This window comes from Pongo pygmaeus, chromosome 10 (assembly GCF_028885625.2).
Source record: "Pongo pygmaeus isolate AG05252 chromosome 10, NHGRI_mPonPyg2-v2.0_pri, whole genome shotgun sequence".
Classification (NCBI taxonomy): domain Eukaryota; kingdom Metazoa; phylum Chordata; class Mammalia; order Primates; family Hominidae; genus Pongo; species Pongo pygmaeus.
The window spans coordinates 3,713,672-3,737,710 of NC_072383.2; the positions used below are offsets into that span (position 1 = coordinate 3,713,672).

General features: G+C 42.4%; 1 protein-coding gene across 5 annotated transcripts in view; it reads right to left on the reverse strand.

Annotated features, from left to right (window-relative positions):
• The window catches only part of CRACR2A (calcium release activated channel regulator 2A), a 142,955-nt gene that overhangs the window by 70,444 nt on the left and 48,472 nt on the right, over window positions 1-24,039 (reverse strand). For all 5 annotated transcript variants that reach the window (XM_054445470.1, XM_054445472.1, XM_054445471.1 and 2 more), the window contains one exon: window positions 16,319-16,582. In XM_054445470.1, coding sequence (XP_054301445.1) covers window positions 16,319-16,546 — 228 coding nt within the window. In that variant the 5' untranslated portion in view covers window positions 16,547-16,582. The remainder of the gene's footprint in view (window positions 1-16,318; window positions 16,583-24,039) is intronic.

The following is a 24,039-nucleotide window of genomic DNA, read 5'->3' on the forward strand; positions in this document are numbered from 1 at the left end:
GGCTAGTAACGACATAGCCAGGAGTCAAATCCAGCTCTGATTCCAAAGCCAGCACTCTTAACATCTGTAAAGGACTCAAACTGTACAGGACCAAATACTTTCAGGATAATACTCACACAGCGTGGTTTTGTGAAGTTAAATGCAATCATGAATGTAAAGCATATAACAGTGCCTGCATACAGAAAGCATTCAATATAAAGTAGTAGGGAGGCAGAGAGAGAGACAGAGAGAGAGACTCATGGCCCACTGAGGCCCCTCAAGGAAGTACATGGCACAGCCAGGCTTCAAACCCTGTCTTCCCTGCTCTCCCTAAGCCCCCTTCCCTCTCCCATACCATGATGCGGGTGTGGGTCATTTACTCTTAGAGGCCTCTCCTGCTGGAGGCCCCTGGTGTCCCAGTGCCTCAGCACTGCATTTGTAAGTGTCTGTGGACACACATTTTGGTCCTTGAGCTCTGAGGGGATATGGGATAATCCCCCTTCCTACCTCTGAGTGACCCACACCCAGGCCCCGAGTCCAGGTTCCACTCCAGCTCCCTGCTGACTGGTAAGGAATTCCTAATAAGATCTCAACTGCCATTGGCTTAAGGTATCAAGCCCCGAAGAGTATTTGTGTGTTAAATGGGGACTGGACAAGATAGTGTGAGGAGGTCATCGCTGGATTTGAGTCTAGAACAGACTCAGACCTCACAAGGAGGGAAGGGCAGAGACCAACTAATAGGCCCAAGAGCAAAGTAGCTGAGCTGTTGCTGCTCCCTTCTGGCCTTCGGCCTGATGTGCAATGGCCCCCAGCCAAGGGTAATTTGCATAGTTGAAGCAAGTGTCTCCTCATACCCAAATAATCTAGGTCTCCAAATGAGAACTCCCCAGAGAGTTCATTATGTCTCAGCCAACCATCTCCCTTCCTCCCAGTTACCTAAGCGGTAACTGTGCGAAATTGTCAGTCAGCGACTGACAGCTGAAGACAATGAATACAGGGCTTTGTAAGAAGAAAGGTATATACCAATCTCAACGATAAAAAAGAGCTGGCAGGTGTGAAAGCCCATAACATAACTGGCAAGAATACTTGGCTTGATCCCATGGCGGTTCTAGCTAATAAGCCATAAAGCTTAATTTGGCAGGTACATGCATTAAGGGAGACTATGATGCATTATAAAGTGGGAAGACAGGCTGATGTGGAAGCCATTTAGAAGAATTGAATTAAATATGAATGGGCTTTTCAGAAAAGGAAGGAGAGTGAGAGAGAGTGTGCAAAGATTCTGGAAGTACATCTGCTTAGCATTCAGCAGAATCTCTGACTTATCAACAATCCATAAACCAGCTGTCTCAAAAGCTACAGTAGGAGAACATGGGGTGAGGAGAGGGTCAAATTTGCAAGCAGGGATTTTATTAGCATCATTGGAAATAAGAAGCATCACACCTGAGGGAGGGTAAAAGCGCAAGCTCCTGTCACGCTCACATTCCAGTCCTTCCTTGGGATAATCCTTCCTCCTTCCCCACCCTCAGCCTAGGATTGCTGGATCTGATTCAAAATGTGGTCTCTCACACTGGGCTGGAGCAAGAAATGAGCTGCAAGAAAATTCCAGAGATCAACGGGACCCTCAACATGCCTTTCACCCAAACACCCCACACACTTTTCTCATGTTAGCATAAACCAGGAGAGGCTAGTTCACAGCTCACCTTAGGCACCATTCCTGAATCCAGCAGCACTTCCAACCCCAAATCCCCGTTGTCTAATCCCAGTCCTTCTTGTCTACATCTCAAGCCAGTTTCCTTCTCCCATTGTCAGCAAAGATGGGGAAAGCAATATTATAGGTTCCAAGTAATTCTTACTATTCAAGTCCTGGCAAATCAGCGCTGAGTGCTTCTTCAGCCTTCTCTGCAACTGCACTACACCTGATTCTTTCACCTTGTTTTGTTGGCCCTCCTTGAAAAATCTTTTAGTATTAATAACCATAATTACCTCTTATTTATCGCTCTGCTCAGGGCCTGCAAAGCCACAGAAAACCAGCTTATTCTGGTATGGTCCCCTGGTACTGTTTACATCATCATCATTATTATTATTGTTATTATTATTATTATTATTATTATTATTATTTTGAGACGGAATCTTGCTCTGTCACCCAGGCTGGAGTAGAGTGGTGCAATCTCGGCTCACTGCAACCTCCGCCTCCCGGGTTCAAGCTATTCTCCTGCCTCAGCCTCCCGGGTAGCTGGGACTACAAGTGCTCACCACCACACCCAGCTAATTTTTGTATTTTTAGTAGAGACAGAGTTTCACCATCTTGGCAAGGCTGGTCTTGAACTTCTGACCTTGTGATCCACCTGCCTTGGCCTCGCCTCCCAAAGTGCTGGGATTACAGGCTTGAGCCACTGGACCTGGCCTACATTTTTAACTAAGTGAGATAAGCAGGGTGGAGGGGAGCAAGATTATTTATTCCACCGTGCAATAGGCCTGAGAGGCTCTGAGATTAGCCTAAAGTCACAGTGCAGACCACAGCTGGGAAAAGAACTGATTTTCCATCCAGGGCTTGAGCAACTGTCTCATAGTTCTCCAATGCATTCATTCTGTTATTCCCTCACCTTCATTACCTCCCACACCTACCCATCTACCAGCACCACCAAAATCAGAACACAAAGTCTCTTTTGCCAGCACCAAGACCCAACCTTCCAGAGATCCTGTGGCATGCACAGCTTTTCACACACCTGGAAGGGCGGGCCAGGGAAAAAGAGAGGCATATGAGGAGGAACTCAGCTTCCTATTCGTACTGCCCATGGCCCTAGGAGCTCTTGAGAACTCCGTGGCTCCTTTAAACCCCAGCCTCACTCTTTCTTCACACTTAGCTCCTGCATCACTTCCTCCGTAAGGCCTTTGCACCTCCCCAGGTTAGGTCAGGTTATATAAGCTCCCCAAACTACCTTTCTCTCATTCATAAGTCTTTCTCGATTAGCATTTGATATACTGATATATGTGATTCGTTGATGAATGTCTGCTCCCTCAGTGCTCTGAGAACAGGGACCTCATTCGTTAGGCACTGTTGTGTCCCCAGGATCTAGCCCAATGCTGACAAACATGGACTATTCAGATAAGTGTTGAAGGAAGGCATAGATAAGCGCTTGACTAAGAGCAATGGCAGGAGACCCTGAGCGCCTATGTACAGAATGCTGGTCTAGACCTCACACACTCCAGATCCTGACCAGCCCAACTGCTAATTCTCAGCAAGGCTCATAGTGACTGGCAGCCTTCCAGAACGTAGAACATGAGGCATCTACAGCAGCAGTCCTGAGAGTACATGCCCCAGAGCCACAGGAAAGTGATGTCTTTTGTTGCACTCCAGCCAGACTCCTTTACCTTCCTGGTCACCAGCCCAGTAACATACCCCATGTAGCTTAAAGCGTACGGTTGCACAGCTTCAAACATGCTTCCATGACATTTTTATTAAGGAGAAAATCAGAGGATATCCATTTTTTATGTCCAGAGTTACACTGTCCCTCCTTTTGGGGCAGTCATGGCATTCTTTTCAGACCCCCCATTCCAGCACCAACCACCCTCTTCCCTGTGGTACAGCTCAGCTATACCAAATCTCTTTAGGACGAGAGTGGGAGGTGGGAAGGCAGGATCAACTTTATCCTGCTTTGCACCTTGATGTGCTTGGCTTGGGCTGATTACGTGGTATAGGCCAGAGTTTCTCAACCTTGGCACTACCGACATTTTGGAATGGACAATTTTTGGTTAAGGGGGTAATGGAGGGGAAGGCAGGGGAGGGACCATCCTGTGTATTACAGGATATGTAGCAGCATCCCTAGCCTTTGCCTGCTAAACGCCGGCAGCACTTCCCTCACCAGTCGTTTCAGTAAAAAATGCCTCCATACACTGTGTAAGGAACATGGCTGTGCTTTGGTCAAGGACAGACCGAGGTACAATGTTTACATTCTGCGTGACTCAGCGAGTTTAGAGCGCAGGCGTATAATTCCACTTGTTATCACAGCCAGGTAGCCATAACACGAGAAGGCCATCACTTGGCTGTACACCACTATTGTCTGTAAAAGGTATAATTGTCCTGTTGACACTGTGCAGGCATGCTTGCGCTTGTGCCCAGAGAAAGAGAGAGAGTCAGAGCTGTCTGTCATTGCAGACAGACTGCAGGGAGCCAGGACACATGCCCAAAGAAAGAATTAAGCTGCTGACCCTGAAGGCAAGGGAGAGCGGGCCATGCAGCTGTGTGTGGGGGCCACCAGATTAAGTAGCCATGACAGGGCGGACAGTGTGAGAAAGCTGTTGATGAAAGCTGCTGCTGAATAAAACCACATTCACCTGCCTACAGCCCCCTGAGTGTTGTTTCTGCTCATCCACCCACTCCCTCCCGACCTCAGCATGGGCTGGAACCTATCCCCAAGCATGGCAATTGGCGTAGTCGTGAACATGACACATCGCCATACGTCCTCCAGGGGGGCAAAATTGCCGCTGCTCATGTAGATTGGACACAAAGAATAACAGCGGCTGGATACGAGTAGAAGGTTCCCTTTTCAGCAGAAATGCCCGTTTCTTTTCTCTAAGACAGGACAGACAACTTGCACCTTAAAATTACAATGTGATGGCGCAGCTATTGTATAAAATGGTATGGTGTCTCCTCAAAAAATTTACAAAATAGAATTATCCTATAATCCAGCAATTCCACTTCTGGGTATATACACCAAACAATAAAAAGCAAGGACTTGCACAGATATTTGCCCATCCATGTCCATATCAGCATTATTCACATATAGCCAACAGGTGGAAGCTACCCAAGTATCTACTGACAAAGGAATGGAGAAACAAAAATGTGGTATATACATACAATGGAATATTATTCAGCCTTTAAAAATATTCTGACACATGCTACGATACAGATGAACCTTGAGGACATTATACTAAGTGAAATAAGCCAGTCACAAAAGGACAAATATTATATAAATCCACCTATATACGATACCTTGAGTAGTCCAATTCAGAGAGACAGAAAATAGAATGGTGGTTGCCAGGTGCTGGGAGTAGGCGAAATGAGGACACTGTTTTATGGGTACAGAGTTTCTGTTTTGCATGATAAAAAGAGTTCTGGAGATAAATGATAACGGTGGTTGCAGAAGAAAGTGAATGTACTTAATGTCACTGAACTGCACACATAAAAAATGGTTACAATGGTAAATTGTGTGTTATCTGTATCTTACCACAATTAAACACAATCACAGTGCAGAGGACATCAGGGACTGGGCTAAGGGACTGGGCTAAGACATGGCACATACACAGTGCATTTCCAGGGATTTCCAGATCCCAGTCTCAGGGCTGAGTGTGCTACATGCTTAAGCTCATTCAATTCTCTTGTAATTCTGGGAGGTAGCTATAAATAATTCACAGCTGAGAAACTGTAGCCTAGAGGGGTTAAGAGACTCACACAAATTCGTATTACTAGCAAGTTGCAGATTGAGGATTAAAACCCAAGTTAATTTACTATAAAAATCTTTTAAAGTTTTCTAGTTAACCTAAATCAGGAGTTAGCTGGCTTTTTCTGAAAACAGCCAGGGAGTGCATATTTTAGGCTTTGTGGGCCATTCGGTCTTTGTCACAACTACTTCACTCTGCCACTGCAGCATGAAAGTAGCCATGGAAAACAAAAGAATGAGCACATCTGTGTTCCAAGAAAACTTTACTTACAAAAACAGGTAGTGGCCAAGATTTGGTTACTTTGCCAACTCCTAAACGACTCTTGAGTTTGGCATAGCCAAGAATTCTGGGCAGTGTTGGGGAGGCAGGTGCTTTGTGTTGTTAGACAATCCTTTTGCTCCTGCCAAAAATCAGGGAAACAGGGCTTTTGAGGCTCTAGGTTTTCTCAGAGACATCTCCTGCCTATCCTCTCTCCCCCTCCCTCTCCCAGCTGATGGAGTCTCTTCATGCTCTCTGTAGCCTTTTCCTCTCTGTCCTTTCCTCTGAGGCAGGACTGACTCAGCCCCCCATGAAGCTTCTAGGGTACTGCACCAGACCTAACCCTGCAAAGCAACATCTACCCCAATTCTGTCTGGAGAGATCCCCAGGAAACCCAGAGAGGTTCCTCATGAAGGACAGTATGACATCTGAGGAGTCATGAGGGAGGCTGAGGACTCTCTAAACTCTGTTCATGCAGGTCAAGGACCATCATCTGCTACCCCTAGAGCAGAACATATGCATTTCACATGCCCGAGCAGAGGGCAGCTTGTGCTCCTAGCGCGAGTGTAGCACACACTGGGCTCCTCCTGGGTTTCTGCAGGTTTCTCAGGGACCCCGATTAAAAACAGCTTAAGCACCCTGCCCTTTCTCCCTGTGGTCCCTGCTCTATCTGGGTGAGCTGGCTACTTACTGCTGGGCTCAGATCACATGGCAGTCTCCCCACCCCTTGACAATTGTGAAGCCAATCTCACAGTCCATTTTTAATAAGAAGAAAGAAGAAAAACAGCCCTAGAGGAGGGGCTTGCTCCTCTCATACCATTTTCTTTCTTTCTTTCTTTTTTAACTTTTAAGTTCAAGGGTATATGTGCAGGTTTGTTATATAGGTAAACTTGTGTCATGGGGGTTTGTTGTACATATTATTTCATCACCCAGGTATTAAGACTAGTACCCATTAGTTATTTTTCTGGATCCTCTCCCTGCTTCCACCCTCCACTGTCCAACTAGCCCCAGTGTGTGTTGTCCCCCTCCACTATGTGTCCATGTGTTCTCATCTTTTAGCTCCCACTTATAAGTAAGAACATGTGGTACTTGATTTTCTGTTCCTGAATTAGTTTGCTACGGATAATGGCCTCCAGCTCCATCCAAGTTGCTGCAAAAGATATGATCTTGTTCTTTTTTTATGGCTGCATAGTATTCCATGGTGTATATGTATCACATTTTCTTTATCCAGTCTACCATTGATGGGCATTTAGGTTGATTCCGTGTCTTTGCTATTGTGAATGGTGCTACAATGAACACATATATGTGTCTTTGTGTCACAATGATTTCTATTCCTTTGGGTATATACCCAGTAATGGGATTGCTGGGTCCATGGTAGTTCTGTTTCTAGGTTTTTGAGGAATTGCTACACTGCTTTCCACAATGGTTGAACTAATTTACACTCCCACCAACAGTGTGTAAGTGTTCTTTTATCTCCGCAACCTTACCAGCACCTGTTATTTTTTGACTTTTTAATAATAGCCATTCTGACTGTGTGAGATGGTATCTCATTGTGGTTTTGATTTGCATTTCTCTAATGATCAGTGATGAACTTTTTTTCATGTGCTTGTTTGACACATGTATGTCTTCTTTTGAAAAGTGTCTATTCATGTCTTTTGCCCACTTTTTTATGGGATTGCTTGTTTCTTTCTTATAAATTTGTGTAAGTTCCTTATAGATACTGTATATTAGACCTTTGTCAGTGCATAGTTTGCAAAACTTTTCTCCCATTCTGTAGGTTGTCTGTTTACCCTGTTGATAGTTTCTTTTGCTGTGAAGAAGCTCTTTAGTTTAATTAGATTCCATTTGTCAATTTTTGCTTTTGTTGCAATTGCTTTTGGCATCTTCATCATGAAATCCTTGCCCATTCTGATGTCCAGAATTGTATTGCCTAGGTTGTCTTCCAGGGTTTTTACAGTTTTGGGCTTTACATTTAAGTCTGTAATCCATTTTGAGTTTTGTTTTGTATATTGTAAGGAAGGGGTCCAGTTTCGATATCTTCTGCATATGACTAGCCAGTTATCCCAGCACCATTTATTGAATAGGGAGTCCTTTCCCTGTTGCTTGTTTTTGTTAGCTTTGTCAAAGATCAGATGGTTGTGGGTGTGCAGCCTTATTTCTGGGCTCTCTATTCTGTTCCATTGGTCTATGTGTCTGTTTTTGTGTCAGTACCATGCTGTTTTGGTTACTATAGCCCTGTTGCATAGTTTGAAGTCGGGTAATGTTATGCCTCCAGCTTTGTTCTTTCTGCTTAGGATTGTCGTGGCTATTTGAGCTCTTTTGGTTCCATATGAATTTTTAAAAAGTTTTTTCTAGTTCTGTGAATAATGTCCTTGGTAGTTTGACATGAATGGCATTGAATGTATAAATTGCTTTAGGCAGTATGGCCATTTTAGTGATATTGATCCTTCTGATGCATGAGCATAGAATGTTTTCCCCTTTGTTTGTGTCATCTCTGATTTCTCTGAGCAGTGTTTTTTAGTTCTCCTTGTAGAGATCTTTCGCCTTCCTGGTTAGCTGTATTCCTTAGCTGTATTTTATTGTTTTTGTGGCAATTGTGAATGGGAATATCTTCCTGATTTGGCCCTCAGCTTGGCTGTTTTTAGTGTGTAGGAATGCTAGTGATTTTGTACAAAGTACTGAGACTTTTTTGAAGCTGTTTATCAGCTTACGGAGCTTTTGGGCTAAGACCATGGGGTTTTTTAGATATAGAATCATGTCTTCTGCAAACAGGGATAGCTTGACTTCCTCTCTTCCTAAATGGATGTCCTTTATTTCTTTCTTTTGCCTGATTGCTCTAGCCAGGACTTCCTATAGTATGTTGAATAGGAGTGGTGAGAGAGGGCATCCTTGTCTTGTACTGGTTTTCAAGGGGAATGCTTCCAGCTTTTGACCATTCAGTATGATGTTGGCTGTTGGTTTGCCATAGATGGCTCTTATTATTTTGAGGTATGTTCCTTCAATACCTAGTTTGTTGAGTTTTTAACATGAAGTGCTGTTGAATCTTATCAAAAGTCTTTTCTGCATCTATTGAGATAATCATATGGTTTTTGTCTTTAGTTTTGTTTATGTGATGAATTACATTTATTGATTTGTGTATGTTGAACCAATCTTGCATCCCAGGGATAAAGCTTACTTGATCATGGTGGGTAAGCTTTTTGGTGTGCTGTTGGATTTGGTTTGCCAGTATTTTGTTGAGGAATTTTGCATCAATGTTCATCAAGGATATTGGCCTGAAGTTTTCTTTTTTTGTTGTGTCTCTGCCAGGTTTTGATATCAGGGTGATGCTGGCCTCATAGAGTGAGTTAGAGAGGAATCCCTCCTCCTCAATTTTTTTTGAATAGTTTCAGTAGGAACGGTACCAGCTTTTCTTTGTACATCTGGTAGAATTCAGCTGTGAATCTGTCTGGTCCTTGGCTTTTTTTTTGGTTGGTAGGCTATTTATTACTGATTCAGTTTCAGAGCTCGTAATTTGTCTGTTCAGGGATTCAATTTCTTCCTGGCTCAGTCTTGGAAGGGTGTATGTGTCCAGGAATTTATCAACTTCTTCTAGATTTTCTAATTTGTGTGCATAGAAGTGTTCATAATATTCTTTGATGGTTATTTGTATTTTTGTGTAGTTAGTAGTAATATTGCCTTTGCCATTGCTAATTGTGTTTATTTAGAGCTTCTTTCTTTTCTTCTTTATTAGTTTTTCTAATGGTCTATCTATTTTATTAACTTTTTTTTTTTCAAAAAAAAAAAAAAACACCTCCTGGATTCATTGATCTTTTGAATGGTTTTTCGTGTTCCAATCTCCTTGAGTTCAGCTCTGATTATGGTTATTTCTTGTCTTCTGCCAGCTTTAGGATTGGTTTGCTCTTGGTTCTCTAGTTCTTTTAATTGTGATGTTAGGTTGCTAAATTGAGATCTTTCTAACTTTTTAATGTGGGCATTTAGTGCTATAAATTTACCTCTTAACACTGCCTTAGGTGTGTCCCAGAGATTCTGGTATGTTGTATCTTTGTTTAAATTAGCTTCAAAGAACTTCTTGATTTCTGCCTTAGTTGCTTTAATTACCCCAAAGTCATTCATGAGCAGGTTATTCAATTTCCATGTAATTATATGGTTTTTAGTAAATTTCTTAGTCTTGATTTCTAATCTGATTGTGCTGTGGTCTGAGAGAGTGGTTGTTATGATTTCAGTTCTTTTGCATTTGCTGAGGAGTGTTTTATGTCCAATTATGTGGCCAAATTAAGAGTATGTGCCATGTGGTGATGAGAAGAATATATGTTCTGTTGTTTGGGGGTGAAGAGTTCTGTAGGTGTCTATCAGGTCCATTTGGTCCATTGCTGGGTTCAGGTCCTGAATATCCTTGTTAATTTTCTGCCTCATTGATCTGTCTAATACTGTCAGTGGGGTGTTGAAGTCTTCCACTATTATAGTGTGGGAGTCTAAGTCTCTTTGAAGGTCTCTAAGAACTTGTTTTATGAATCTGGGTGCTCCTGTGTTGGGTACATATATATTGAAGATAGTTAGGTCTTCTTATTGAATTGAATCCTTTACCATAATGTAATGCCCTTCTTTGTCTTTCTTGGTTTAAAGTCTGTTTGGTCTGAAATTAGGATTGCAACCCCTGCTTTTTTCTGTTTTCCATTTGCTTGGTAGATTTTTCTCCATCCCTTTATTTTGAGCCTGTGGGTGTCACTGCAAGTGAGATGGGTCTCTTGAAGATAGCATACCAATGGGTCTTGGTTCTTTATCCAGCTTGTCACTCTCTGCCTTTTAATTGGGGGCATTTAGCCTGTTTATATTCAAGGTTGTTATTAACATGTGTGGATTTGATCCTGTCATGATGTTAGCTGGTTATGCAGACTTGTTTGTGTGGTTGCTGTATAGTGTCACTGGTCTGCATACTTAAGTGTGTTTTTGCAGTGGCTGGTAACAGCCTCTCCTTTCCGTATTTAGTGCTTCCTTCAGGATCTCTTGTAAAGCAGGTCAGTGGTAACAAATTCCCTCAGCATTTGCTTGTCTGAAAGGTATCTTAATTCTCCTTCACTTATGAAGCTTAGTTTGACTGGATATGAAATTCTGGGTTGAAGTTTCTTTTATTTATGTATGTTGAATATTGGTCCCCAATCTCTTCTGGCTTGTAGGGTTTCTACTGAGAAGTCTGCTGTTAGTCTGATGGGCTTCTCTTTGTAGGTGACCTGACCTTTATAGCTGCCTCTAACATTTTTTCTTTCATTTCAATCTTGGAGAATCTGATTATTATGTGTTTTGAGGATTGAGGATGATCTTCTTGTGAAGTATCTTACTGGGGTTCTCTGCATTTCCTGAATTTGAATGTTGGCCTCTCTAGCTAGGTTGGGGAAGTTCTCATGGATGATATCCTGAAATATGTTTTCCAAAGTGCTTACACTCTCCCTGTCTCTTTCAGCGACACCAGTAAGTCATAGATTTTATCTCTTTACATAATCCCATATTTCTCAGAGGTTTTATTGATTCATTTTCATTCTTTTTTCCCTATTCTTGTCTGACTGTCTTATTTCATAAAGCCAGTCTTCAAGCTCTGAGATTCTTTCCTCTGCTTGGTCTATTCTGCTATTAATACTTTGTGATTGAATTATGAAATTCTCGTAGTGTAGTTTTTCAGATCTATCTGGTCAGTTACATTGTTTTCTATACTGGCTATTTTGTCTGTCAGCTGCTATATCATTTTATTGTGATTCTTAGCTCTCTTGGGTTGGGTTTCAATGTATGCCTGCATCTCAATGATCCTCATTCCTACTTATATGCTGAATTTTCTTTTTGTCACGTCAGCCATCTCAGCCCAGTTCAGAACCCTTTCTGGAGAGGTAGTGCTATTGAAGGCACCCTGGCTTTTTGAGTTGTCAGAGTTCTTGCACTGATCCTTTCTCATCTTTGTGGGCTGATATTTCTTTAGTCTTTGAAGTTGCTGACCTTTGGATTTTTTTTTTTCTTTTATCCTATTCGATGACCTGGAGGGTTTGATTGTGGTATGAGGTGGGTTCAGCTGACTGGCTTCATTTCTGGAAGATTTTAGGGGGCCAATGCTCAGCTCCCAACTCCTGGACTGTGTGCTCTAACTCTAGGGGACCTGTATCAGGCCCTGTTTTTTTTTCTCTGGCTCCTCAAGGTTAGGAATCCATGCTGGGGGTGGGGGTGGGGTTGGGGGTGAGGTGCTTCTGGACCACTGGTCACTGTGTTCCAATGGGTAGTCTCAGACAGCCAAAGCATTTTGTAGTGTGGTGGCAGTGGGATCTGTCCTTCTTTGTACGTGCCAACAGCAGCAGTGGCAGCAGCATGGTGGGGTGTACACTTATTGGCTGCTGCAGGGTGCTAGTGGGTGCTAGAGTGCCTGCCCCTGTGTGGGTGTTCACTACAGTAATGAAGGCAACATGGCTTGGGGGGCTAGAGGCTCCTGTGGGCAACTATGTGCATAGTTGTGCAGGTGGTGGTGTTAGCATGGGGGTGGGGCACTGGCTAGTGCAGGTCTGTGTGCACTATCTCCATCATCACAGTCATGGGTGATCACTCAGGGCAGGTGAAGGGTTTGCTGTTCTCTGTGCCTAGTTTCACTTCTGTGGCAGTGTTGGCATCAGAGTGGGGCACTGGTGAGGGTGTGGCTGACTGGCTCTGTGCCCCCCAACGCTCCAACTGCAATGGTGGTCCAGCAGAGGAGGGAGGCACAGTGCACTCTGGCCACAGCAATGGCAGAGCAGGGTGCATGCACACGTGCGTGCTGGCAGGGCAAGGAAGGCAAAACCTGCCTGCACACACATGCACTGGCAAAGCAATGTGGGGGTTGCCGTGGGCCTCGGGGAAGCTGCAATGTGAGGAGGGAGCAGGCAGGCTGGTGCATGGCCTTAGGGGCTGCCCTACTGGAGCTCTCTGCCAGTCAGCCACAAGTCTACCAGCACAGGAGCTATGATGCGGGGCCCCAGGACACCTGCGGCTGCTCCACAAGCAAGCGCATCCAGGCTGGGTCCCTGGGAGAGGCCAGCAGACCAAGGGGTGCTCAGGTCAGACCGGCCCTGTCTGATGGACAAGACCACCCTGCAGAGTTCAGGTCTGACAGTTCCCATAGGACTAAAGTCTCCTACGGGAGTAAGTCGAGCCTAGGGAGATGGGTTTCTTGTAAAACAGGTCAGTGCTAACAAATTCCCTCAGCATTTGCTTGCCTAAAAAGGATCTTATTTCTCTGCTTATGAAGCTCAGTTTGGCTGGATATGAAATTCTGGGTTGGAATTTCTTCTCTTACGGTATGTTGAATATTGGCCCCCAATCTCTTCTGGCTTGTAGGGTTTCTACTGAGAAGTCTGCTGTTAGTCTGATGGGCTTCCCTTCGTAGGTGACCTGACCTTTCTCTATAGCTGCCTTTAACATTTTTTCTTTCATTTAAATCTTGGAGAATCTGATTATTATGTGTCTTGAGGATGATCTTCTTGTGAAGTATCTTACTGGGGTTCTTTGCATCTGGCCATGTTCTCCTACAGACGTTCCCACATCAAACCCTCTGGGCTCTGCATCAGCTGGCGTGACGCTTCTACTTCTCTAAGCACTTCTCCCTGCCAAATCGAGTGTCCATGGTGGTTGAGGGGTCTCCTCCTGCTGGGTTCCAGGGGCCCGTGGAAAGAGTGGGTTGCTCATTGCCAGTTCAACTCAGCCATTCCCCTGGAGTTGTTGGGGGCTGGGAATGAGTCCCCGTGCATAGTAGCCCCATGCAGGATTCCCAGCTTCCTCCCCTTTCAGCCCAGATTCTGTGTCTTCCCTCCATCCACTCTCAGTGCCTTCCCTCTGAAGATCTGTTAGGAGTGCACCAGTCGTCTTGTTCCTTTGGTGGCAGCTGTTCCACCTGGCTGCGTCTAGTTGGCCATGTTGGCCAGCACCCCATTCCATTTTCAAAACAAATGCAAGCTGTCTGTGACTTTCTTCCCAATTGGTTTCTCTACTAGCTCCTCAGCCTCCTGTGTTCTCCCTCCAACATGGCCTGCAGCCTCTCCTTCCTTGAAGACCACTCTCTGTCGTCAAGGACCTTTCCTGCTTTCTGAATTTGTGTGTATATGAAAAATGTGAGCTCTTTCCCTTCCAGTTCCCATGAGGCTGTGCTGGGAGCCTAAAGTAAAAAAGCCTGGTGGTGGTGGCCAGGCCCAGGAAGCTGGACACCAACCAAAGGGGGTGACCGTATGCACACCGCAGCCCCACGTGGAAGTGACAAGCCAACAACGCAGATGCCTGGAGGACCTGCTCCAGGAGAACCAGGCGGCATGGGAGCTTTCTGCAGAGAGCCACAGCTGACCATGAGAAGCCTGTTGTTCTTCTTCATGCATCTCCCCCAGCCCATCTTCCTTCAGAGGTGGCCAGCCGAAGCAGCCAGAGATGGTGCTTAAATGACATGCTCAGTTCCCTCTCTTGATAGCACTTGCCAACCTGAAGAACTAAGCATTTCAAATGCTTCATTGGCCATAGGTTCAAAAAAACTTCAGAAAATTAAGTAGACAGCAGAAATAAATGCCATGGATGCCAAGTTATCGGCTTGGTGGCTTGTTGGTTCAGGTGTCCTCCTGCCTGGATTGGGAGTGAGGATTGGGGAGGAAGGTTGAGTCAGTATTTCTGGGACTTAATGTTTCTGACTACATTTCAAGTCAAATACAAGTGATTTCTTTAAAACTTTATACCTAGTTTCAATTCTCTATGCCTCCTCATCCCTTCATTAAAGAGTGGGGCTCAATGAGAGTTAATCAGGTTATATACAGCAAGAGTGCTGAGTTGCACAGTACATGTGGCCCAGAGTTGACCCTCCATAAATATGAATTTCCTTTTCTTTCTGTCTAGAGGGAATAATCAAAAGTTAAGCCTGATTTTGAAACCACTACCACCAACCACCACTACTGCAGACCTGTGAATGCCAATTATGAAGTTCACAGACAGCGGTTTGTCAAAGGTTTCCTCAAAACACACTGAATCTGGCCTTCCACGTGGAGTGAGCCTTTGGGGACTGGGTTTTGGTGACAGAAACTTATTGGGGGAGTCATCACTGCAAAGAAGGGTGGGCTGGGCTCAATTGTGGGCTGAGCTGGTGTTGTTCCTCAGGTCTTTTCCCTCAATTCGTGCAACAGTTAGAGAGTGGAATAGCTCCAGGAGAAGCATAGAGAGTGGAATAGCTCCAGGAGAAGCATAGAGAGTGGAATAGCTCCAGGAGAAGCATAGAGAGTGGAATAGCTCCAGGAGAAGCATAGAGAGTGGAATAGCTCCAGGAGAAGCATAGAGAGTGGAATAGCTCCAGGAGAAGCATAGAGTGGAATAGCTCCAGGAGAAGCATAAGAACACCATCACGTGGGACCAGGGAGAGAAAGAACTGCCACACTTCACCTTGGGTCACACGGCTCCTTTCACAGCCTCCACACCTCAGAGCTCACATGCATGAGCAGAGATGGGGCTGAGCCTAATGAGGTTCTACATTTCATTGCCCAACTTTGGTATATTCTGAAAAACTAGACTTAAAGAAAGAGAGCCTAGCCATTGTGCTTCCTCCAACAGCACAGGGATGCGTCCCTTCAAAAATTACTCTGATGGAGTGAGTGACACAAAGACTGAGGGGAAAAGAGCTGCTTTCACAATACTCTAGTGGAGTCTGTATTTTATTCACCCATGTTCAAGTGAAATCCTGACTGCAGCATAAGAGACTTCAGTCAGACACTGAGAAGTTTTTGAAACTAAAGAAAGAAAGGTACCAAACCAGGAGTGGGCAAACTCTGCCCCTGGGCTAACCCAGCAATCCCCTATTTTGGTGTGGCTAGTGAGCTAAGCCTGGTTTTTACATTTTTAAATGGCCAAAAAGAAATATCAAAAGAATAACAGTACTTGGCGACACATGGAAATTATATAAAATTCAAACTTCCTTGTCCATAAATAAAGTTTTATTGGAACACGGCACCCTCATTTGTTCACATATTGCCTATGGATGCTTTTGTGTTGCAACAGCAGAGATGAGTAGTTGTGATAGAGACTGTAAGGTCCACAAAGTGGAAAATATTTATTCTCTGGACCTTTATGAAAAGGCTGCCGGGCCCTGCACTAGGCAATGGTGTGCACTGATGCTCTGCACACCATCTCTCTGGAGAATCTCTTCAGGAGATTGCAGTGTGTTTGGGTTTGAAGGTGAGAGACAGGTAAAACGACCTCAGAAATGCCTTCCTCCCATGTTGTGGGAGAGACTGTACCTATTCCTAAGGCACAGACAGCAGGAATGACTTTGTTATAACTCAAGTTGGTGCCTTTCTACTTTTAGTTTCAGAAGGTTCTTCTCGTGTCTTACTTAAGTCCCTTATGTTACTGTTATCATTTCCCACAATCCTGGAGAGCTACCAAGGCAGAGAGGAAATAGCCCTGGAGTCTGACAGCAAGTAAAGGCCAGAAATAGAATGAACCCAGGAGGTCCGGCTCCTAGTAGAGTTTGGTCAGACCCTTCCTTCCAAGACAGAACTGATAGCATCTTTTCTGTTAAGGATGTCACCTCCCACAGGGCAAGCTCTAACCCAAGACAGGAAGACATTTGGCATTCTCGGTAGGCAGGCCTACCTGGGACCCCACTTACCTGCATATCCTTCCTGGCGATGAAGCCCTTGCCTTCAGCATCACAGGTCTGAAAGAACTCCTGTGCCTTCCTCAGCATGACTAGCTGGCCCGACGTTTGCTCCTGAGTCTCCTTTTGCTCCAGGCTGTCCAGGGGATGCAGGCAGGCTCCATTCCCCTTTGGCCCCTGGCCAGACCCCTGACCAAGTCTCTGAGGTCGGGAGACTACCCTCCCGTCAGGTGCAGCCATCGAGATTAGTCAGTTTCTTGAAGTCTTTTTCAGAACCTGAACATGGAAAATGGGAGAGAGAAGTGGGTGTGGTGGGTTGGAGTGAGGCTGAAAAAGAACAAGAAGGGATGAGAAGGAAGCACAGAGCCACCCACCAGTGTGTCCAGGAATCTCTTAGCAACCACCTCTTAATTAGCAAAAGCTCAGGACAAGGGGAAAATATTCCATGATCACTAATAGATCAGCAAGCCCATCAAAGGGAGGAGGGAAGAGTGCGGAAAGAAGACAGACATCTCCAGATTGAAAGGAGATGGAATAGGGGAAGCCCAAAAATAATTTCTTCTAATTTAAACAACCAAACAACAACAAAACAGATCCTGATAGACCAGCTGCCATTTATAGAGCGTTTACTTAGACACCATGCCATGGCCTCTATATACATTTTTTTCGTGTAATTCTCACATCTCTCTGACATAGCCATTATCATCTTCATTTTAGCAATGTGAAAACTGAGGCTCAGAGAGGTTGAGTGACTTGCCCAATATCACACAGCAAATTACTACAAAAGCTGAGATTGAAATCCAAGCTTGTATAACTTGTATGATCTCAATCCCACCCTGTCCTGACTCCTCAGCATTGCCGAGGGTGGAAAGCTCTCCTCAGGTGGATGCACTTGCTCCTACATCATTCACAGTCAACAAGTTCTTGGTGAGCTCTTACCCAATGTCATAGACCTCTGCCACAGCTGTGAGCTCTGCAGTTTATTTACGTAGGAGAACATGTGCCCCATTCTCAAGGAGCTTCATGTTGCACAGGACTTGCCAGGCCTGGTTTGGTGACACCCAAGGCTGTTTTCAGCCCAAACCGAATCACAAATCATACACCTCAATCAGACTTTTAAAGACCCTGCAGGAGTGTTTTCAGAGGGTGTCTTGCAATGTGATGTGGAAGAGGGCATACAGAAACCTGGCTTCTAGTCTGGACTCTGCTGCTGCTTATATGACCTTGAACAAGTCGGTACCTGTCTGGGCCTCAGTTTCCTTACCTGTATGAGGAAATTGGACCTGTTTGTCTTTAAGGTCCCTTCTAGTTCTGAGCATCTGTAAGTCTGTGAAATCCCCACATCATAAAATGTTATGAATTATGTTATTAATACAAAACTAAGTTCATGGGATAAAAGGAAATAATAACATCCTTGGATTTTTTTCCATCTGCAGACTTTTTGGAAGTAGAATAGGTCCAAATTTTAAATACATGATGACATTTGGATTTAAAAATAGAGATATGCACTGTCATGCATTTTGTGGCGAGCTGGAGAACGTGATGCCCTGGATCATATTTCCTGTGTCCATGTGAGTAGGAAAGGAGGAAAATAAGTGAATCACCAGGCAGGTTTCTCTGATTACCAGGTGCTGGGCCTCTGGCTCAGCTATACCATGTCCAAAGCAATCTAAAATCTGTTGATTTCAGTGACCATCTTCCACTTACCAGATTTGTCAAGAGCTGTGGGCCAGGGCTGGAAGAGCTCCTGGCCTCAGGAATGAACTTCATGTAATAAGGCCTTGACAGGGCCAATCAGGCTACACCTCTTGCTCCGTGTGGCTGAACACGTAATTCCCACACTGACCCATCTGACCAGCCCCATCCTCAGGAAATGTTCTTTCTTGTCATCTCTGTGTGTGAACTGACCATCACCTAATCCTAAGCAGATTTAACATTTTTATTCTGTCTTCCCCAGAGGGAGCTGCCTTGGATGTAAGCCTGAGGGGGCAGGGCTGTGTCTCCATGGCTTTTATGTGCATTGCTCAGCCCACTTGCATGCAGTGCTGGCTTTGGAAGGGCTTTTGGATAATGATGGTGGTAACGTGAGCTTCTGTAAATATACCACATGAGCAGAACAGGCTGTTGTCTTCCTGGTACCTTGCCGGGACTCTGTCTGCAAGGTCTCTGCACCCAATAGGTCCCACCCTACTCCCACCTGCTGCTCCCAGGAAACGAGGTTAATAATATGTGTCATTCCTTGAGTGCTTTCTCTTGCCAGGCTCCTAGCATACTTCATCCTATTGAACCTGACATCCTCCCATATGGTAAGTATAATTAGGATTCCCATCATACAGATGAGGAAACTGAATTTTGGCGAGGTTAATTTGTATCAGGGTCTAGCATAGTCAGAGACATCTTCTGCTATACACATTGCCTTCCTGAGACCCAGTTGTGGGCTTGCTCTTAACAGTGTACTCATCCCCAACTGATCTAAATCACCTCCCAGAGGCATATTCATCATTTTAACGGGAATGTCTTTAATTCATTCATTCATTCATTCATTCATCCATTCATTTATTTCCATCTACTGATTACCATGCAGCAAGCTCTGAGCTAACACTGTGAAATAGTGTTAGGTGAAATAGTGAACAGGACATGGTCCCTGCCCTTAAAGAATGAGTCTCTGAGAGTCCCTAATGGTGGGATTTCAATAATGGTGACTGATAGTTGGGGAAGATGTTTTAGATTGAGTCCTATATAGACTCTGTAGCAATCAACTACTATTAAATAGCTGTGTGACCTTAAGTGAGCCCTCAAGTCACTCTAGGCCTGAGAAATAGTAGAGAGGATTTCTTAGTTCCAGATCTGATGTTTGCTAGCTTTCTAACTTCCCTAGACCATTTTCCCTCTACCTCTGCCCACCTGGTAACAGGTGATGCATGACATGAAAGAGTCAACTAGTAGTTCTAGAGAAGTCAGCTATGAGCAACCAGTAGACAGGCACCATGTCTTATTTGATTTTACTGCCAGTTTCCAGCCTAGAATATGGTATATAGTAGTACTCACTGATCATTGCATGAAGGAAGACCAATCTTTTGCTGAAGTCTTCAGAGGAGGGCCTGCAAGCATTTTTATTTCAGGCAGGTAGCTCTATATGTGGAATTTTTATCTTATAATGAGTAAGTCTAGACTTCTGTTTCCAGAAAAGATGTAGTATCAGAGGCTGGATTTACCCTCCCAATTGAAATAACCAAAATTCCAGAGAGAATATAACTTTAAAAATGGTTTTCAAGACACTAGACACCAGGAATGAAGGATGGTGATCCTTAAGCAGGGGCAGGACTATATTGAGCTGAGTGAAGCCCCTACAGAACAGAATTTAAAAAGACATTTACTCTCAGGAGCTAACCCTGCACTTACACAACCCTGAGAATTAGTATCTTCCTAAGAGTCAGCTGCTTAGGGTACAAAAATCTAAGGAGGCTTTCACTTACAAAATTGTGCATCTGACAGTGATTTCTGCCTTAAATTTTTTTTATCATAGGGACTTCACTCATCTTACTCTAGTTCAAGCTCTGTTCCTGAGACATAGGAAAGAAATAAAATGAGCCCCAAGTGTGCCCTGTCTTATTGTCTAAAGAGTTTTTAGGTCATGGCAAGGGGAGGGGAAACACAGGCACAGCTTGGTAGACTACCTATGTTGAGGAAACCCAACTATATCCTGCCTACAAGAAATGTGCTTTGCACATAAAGACACAAACTGTTAAAAGTAAAAGGCTGGAAAAAGATATAACACATTAACATTAGTTAAGAGAATACTGCATATTAATATCAGGCAAAATGGATTACAGAAGGAAGGATATTAGCGGGAATTAAAAAGTCATTTCATATTGATAAAAGGTCAATCCATCAATATGCTATAATAATGCTAAACATTTATGTGTCTAATAGCAGAGCTTCAAAATACACAAAGCAAAAACTGATTGAACTGCAAGGAAAAATAGCAAAGTCACAATGATATCCAAAGATTTCAATAACTTTCTCAATAATTTATAAAACAAGTAGACAGAAATCCATAAGGATACAGATGATTTGAATACTATCAACCATCTTGATTTAATTGACATTTATAGAACACTCCACCCAATGACAGCTAAATATACTTTTCAAATATACATGGAATACTGACCAAGATAATCCATATTCTGGGTCATAAAATGAGTCTTAATAAATTTAAAAGGATTCAGTTTGTACAAAGCATGTACTCTGACCACAGTGGAATTACATTAGAAACCAATAACAGAGAGACCTCTGGAAAATGTCCAAGTATTTGGAAAGAGAGTAACACACTTCTAAACAACTCATGGGCCAAAGAAAAAAAGGAAAGGGGAAATGAAAAAATATATTTAACTAAATGAAAAAAAAAAAAGCACAATATATCAAATGTTGTGGGATACTGCTAAAGCAGTACTAAGGAAAAAATTTATAGCGCTAATCATATATACTTGGAAAGAAGAAAGGGCTCATATCAATGACCTCATATCATACCTTGAGAAACAAGAAAAATAAATACAAATTAAACCCAAAGTAAGGAGAAAAAAATAATAAGGATCAGAGAAGAAAAAATGAAATAGAAAACAGAAAAGCAATGGAGAAAATCAACAAAACTAAAAACTGGTTCCTTGAGAAGATCAATAAAGAGACAAGATACAAATTACAATATCAGCAATGTGAGGTGATATCATTACAGATACTATAGACATTAAAAGGCTAAGAAGAGAATATTATGAATAACTTTATGCCAACAAATTTGACAATTTAGATTAGATAAACAGATTCCTTGAAAAACACTAAATACCAAAGCTCACTCAAGGAGAGATAGATTACATGAATAATTCTATATCTGCCAAAGAAATTGACCTGATAGTTAAACAAAAAATCTTCCCACAAGAAAACTTCAGGTCCGCATAGCTAAATTGATGAATTCTATCAAATATTTAAAGAATAAGTAACACCAATTCTACACAGACTCTTTCAGAAAATTGAAAAGTAGGAAATACTTCCTAACATATTATATGAGGCTAGCATTATCCTGATACCAAAACTGAATGAAGATATTACAGAAAAAAAAAGGCCAATATCCCTTATGAATACAGATGTAAACATTCTTTAGGAAATTGTAACAGATTGAGTTCAACACCATATAAAAAGATGATAATCCTGACCAACCAGGGTTTATCTGAGAAATGCAAGAATGGTTTAACATTTGAAAATCAATAATGTAATTACCATATTAACAAATTTTAAAAGATAAACCTTTTGATCATCTCAATAGATATAGAAAACGCATCTGACAAAATCTACTCCTGATAAAAACTAAGAGAACTAGGAATAGGAAGGAACTGGCTCAACATGAAAATGGGCATCTACAAAAACAACAGTTAACATCATACTTAAGGGTGAAAGACCAAATGTTTTGCCCCTGGGGTCAAGAAAAAGACAAGAATATCTGTTCTTACCACTTCTATTCAACATTGTGTTGGAGATTTTAGCTAGTTCAATGGAGCAAGAAAAAGAAATAAAATACATTCAGATTGGAAAGGAAGAAGTTAAATTATCTTTATTCCCAGACAGCAGGAGTGCTTATATAAAAATAATCTGATGAAATTCACAAAAACTACTGATAAAATAAGTAAATTTGACAAGATTGCAGGACACACACTCAGTATATGATAATCAATTGTATTTATCTATACTAGCAATAAAAAATTAAAATTGAAATAAAAATATCATTTGCAATGGTATAAAAATATGAGATATGAATATATCTGACAAAGGATGTGTAATACTTATACACTGAAAGCTATAAAATATCAGTGAGAATACAAAGAAGACCTAAAACAAATGGAGAGATATGCCACGTTCATGGGATTGACAGACTCAATATTATTAGGATGTTATTTCTTCCTAAGCCCAATAGATTCATCTCAATTCCTGTCAAAATCCCACCAGGCTTATTTGTAGAAATCGATAACCTGATCTAAAATTCACACAAAAATGAGAAAAACCTAGAATAGCCAAAACAACTTTGAAAAAGAAGAACAAAATTAGTAGACAAACACTACCTGATTTTAAGACTTATTATAAAGCTATAGTAGTCAAGACAGTGATACTGGCATAAAGACACACAAACAGATAAATGGAACAGAATATAGAACAGAGAAGCCAAAAATAGACCCATGTATATACATGATTTTTGGCAAAGATGCAAGGCAATTCAGAGGATAAAGCATAGTTTTTTCCAGCAAATGATACTGAAACAATTGAATATCTATTTGCAAAAAGAGTTTTGTTTTTGTTTTTTGTTTTTTGTTTTGAGATGGAGTCTTGCTCAGGCTGGAGTGCAGTGGCATGATCTCTGGCTTACTGCAAGCTCCACCTCCCAGGTTATGCCATTCTACTGCCTCAGCCTCTCGAGTAGCTGGGACTACAGGCGCCCACCACCACGCCCAGCTAATTTTTTATATTTTTAGTAGAGACGGGGTTTCACTGTAGCCAGGATGGTCTTGATCTCCTGACTTCATGATCCGGCCGCCTTGGCCTCCCAAAGTGTTGGGATTACAGGCAAGAGCCACCGCGCCTGGCCACAAAAAGAATTTTAATTCACGCCTTGTACCATATACAAAAAATAACTTACAACGTATCATAGACCTAAATGTAAAACCTATAAACACAAAACTTCAAGAGGGAAACATCTTTGTGACCTTAGCTTAGGCAAAAGTTTCTTGAGTATAATAACAAAAGTGCAATTCATTTGAAAAAAATACGACAAGTTGTTCTTCATCAAAATTTGAAACATCTGCTCTTTGAAAGATATAATTTAAGTGAATGAAAAGCAAGCCACAGACTGAGATAAAGTATTTACAAAACACATATCTAATACAGGGTTTTTATCTAGAACGCATAAAGAACTTTCAAAATTCATTAATAAGAAAACAAACAACCCACTTTTTAAAATGGGCAAAACATTTGAACAGGTACTTCACCAAACAAGATATAGGGATATCAAACAACTACATAAAAAGATGTTCACCCTCATTAGTTATAAGAGACATGCAACTGAAAACCACATTGAAATACCACTACACACCTATTGGAATGACTAACATTACAAAGATTGACTGTATCAACTCTTGGCAAAGATGTGGAGCACCTGGAACTCTCATATATTGCTAGTAAAAACGTAAAGCAGTACCATTCCTTTGGAAAACATTTGACAGTTTCTTAGAAAGTCAAACAAATGTTTAATTCAGCTGTCCTCATCCTAAATATTTACTCAAGAGAAGAAAAGCATGTGTACATACAAAGACTTGTACATGACTGTTCATAGCACTTTTATTTGTAATAGCCGAAAACAATGACCCAAATGTTCGTTGACAGGTAAATGGATAAACAAATTATGGAATGCCATTCTTAATTAAAGGGAATGAACTGTTGATCCTAAGCAACAAAATGAACAAATCTCAAAATAATCATGTGAGTGACAGAAGCCAGACAAAAAAGGCACATACTATATGATTTCATTTATATAAAACTCTAAAAAATGAAAACATTTGTTAGAAGAAAAGAAGTGAGAGTAGGCAGGAGTTAGAAGGAGGGATTACCAAGGGGCAAGAGGAAATTTTGGGGGGTGTGGATATGTCTGCTCCCTTAAGTTCAAGAATATGATATATGATTCCATGATAGTTTCC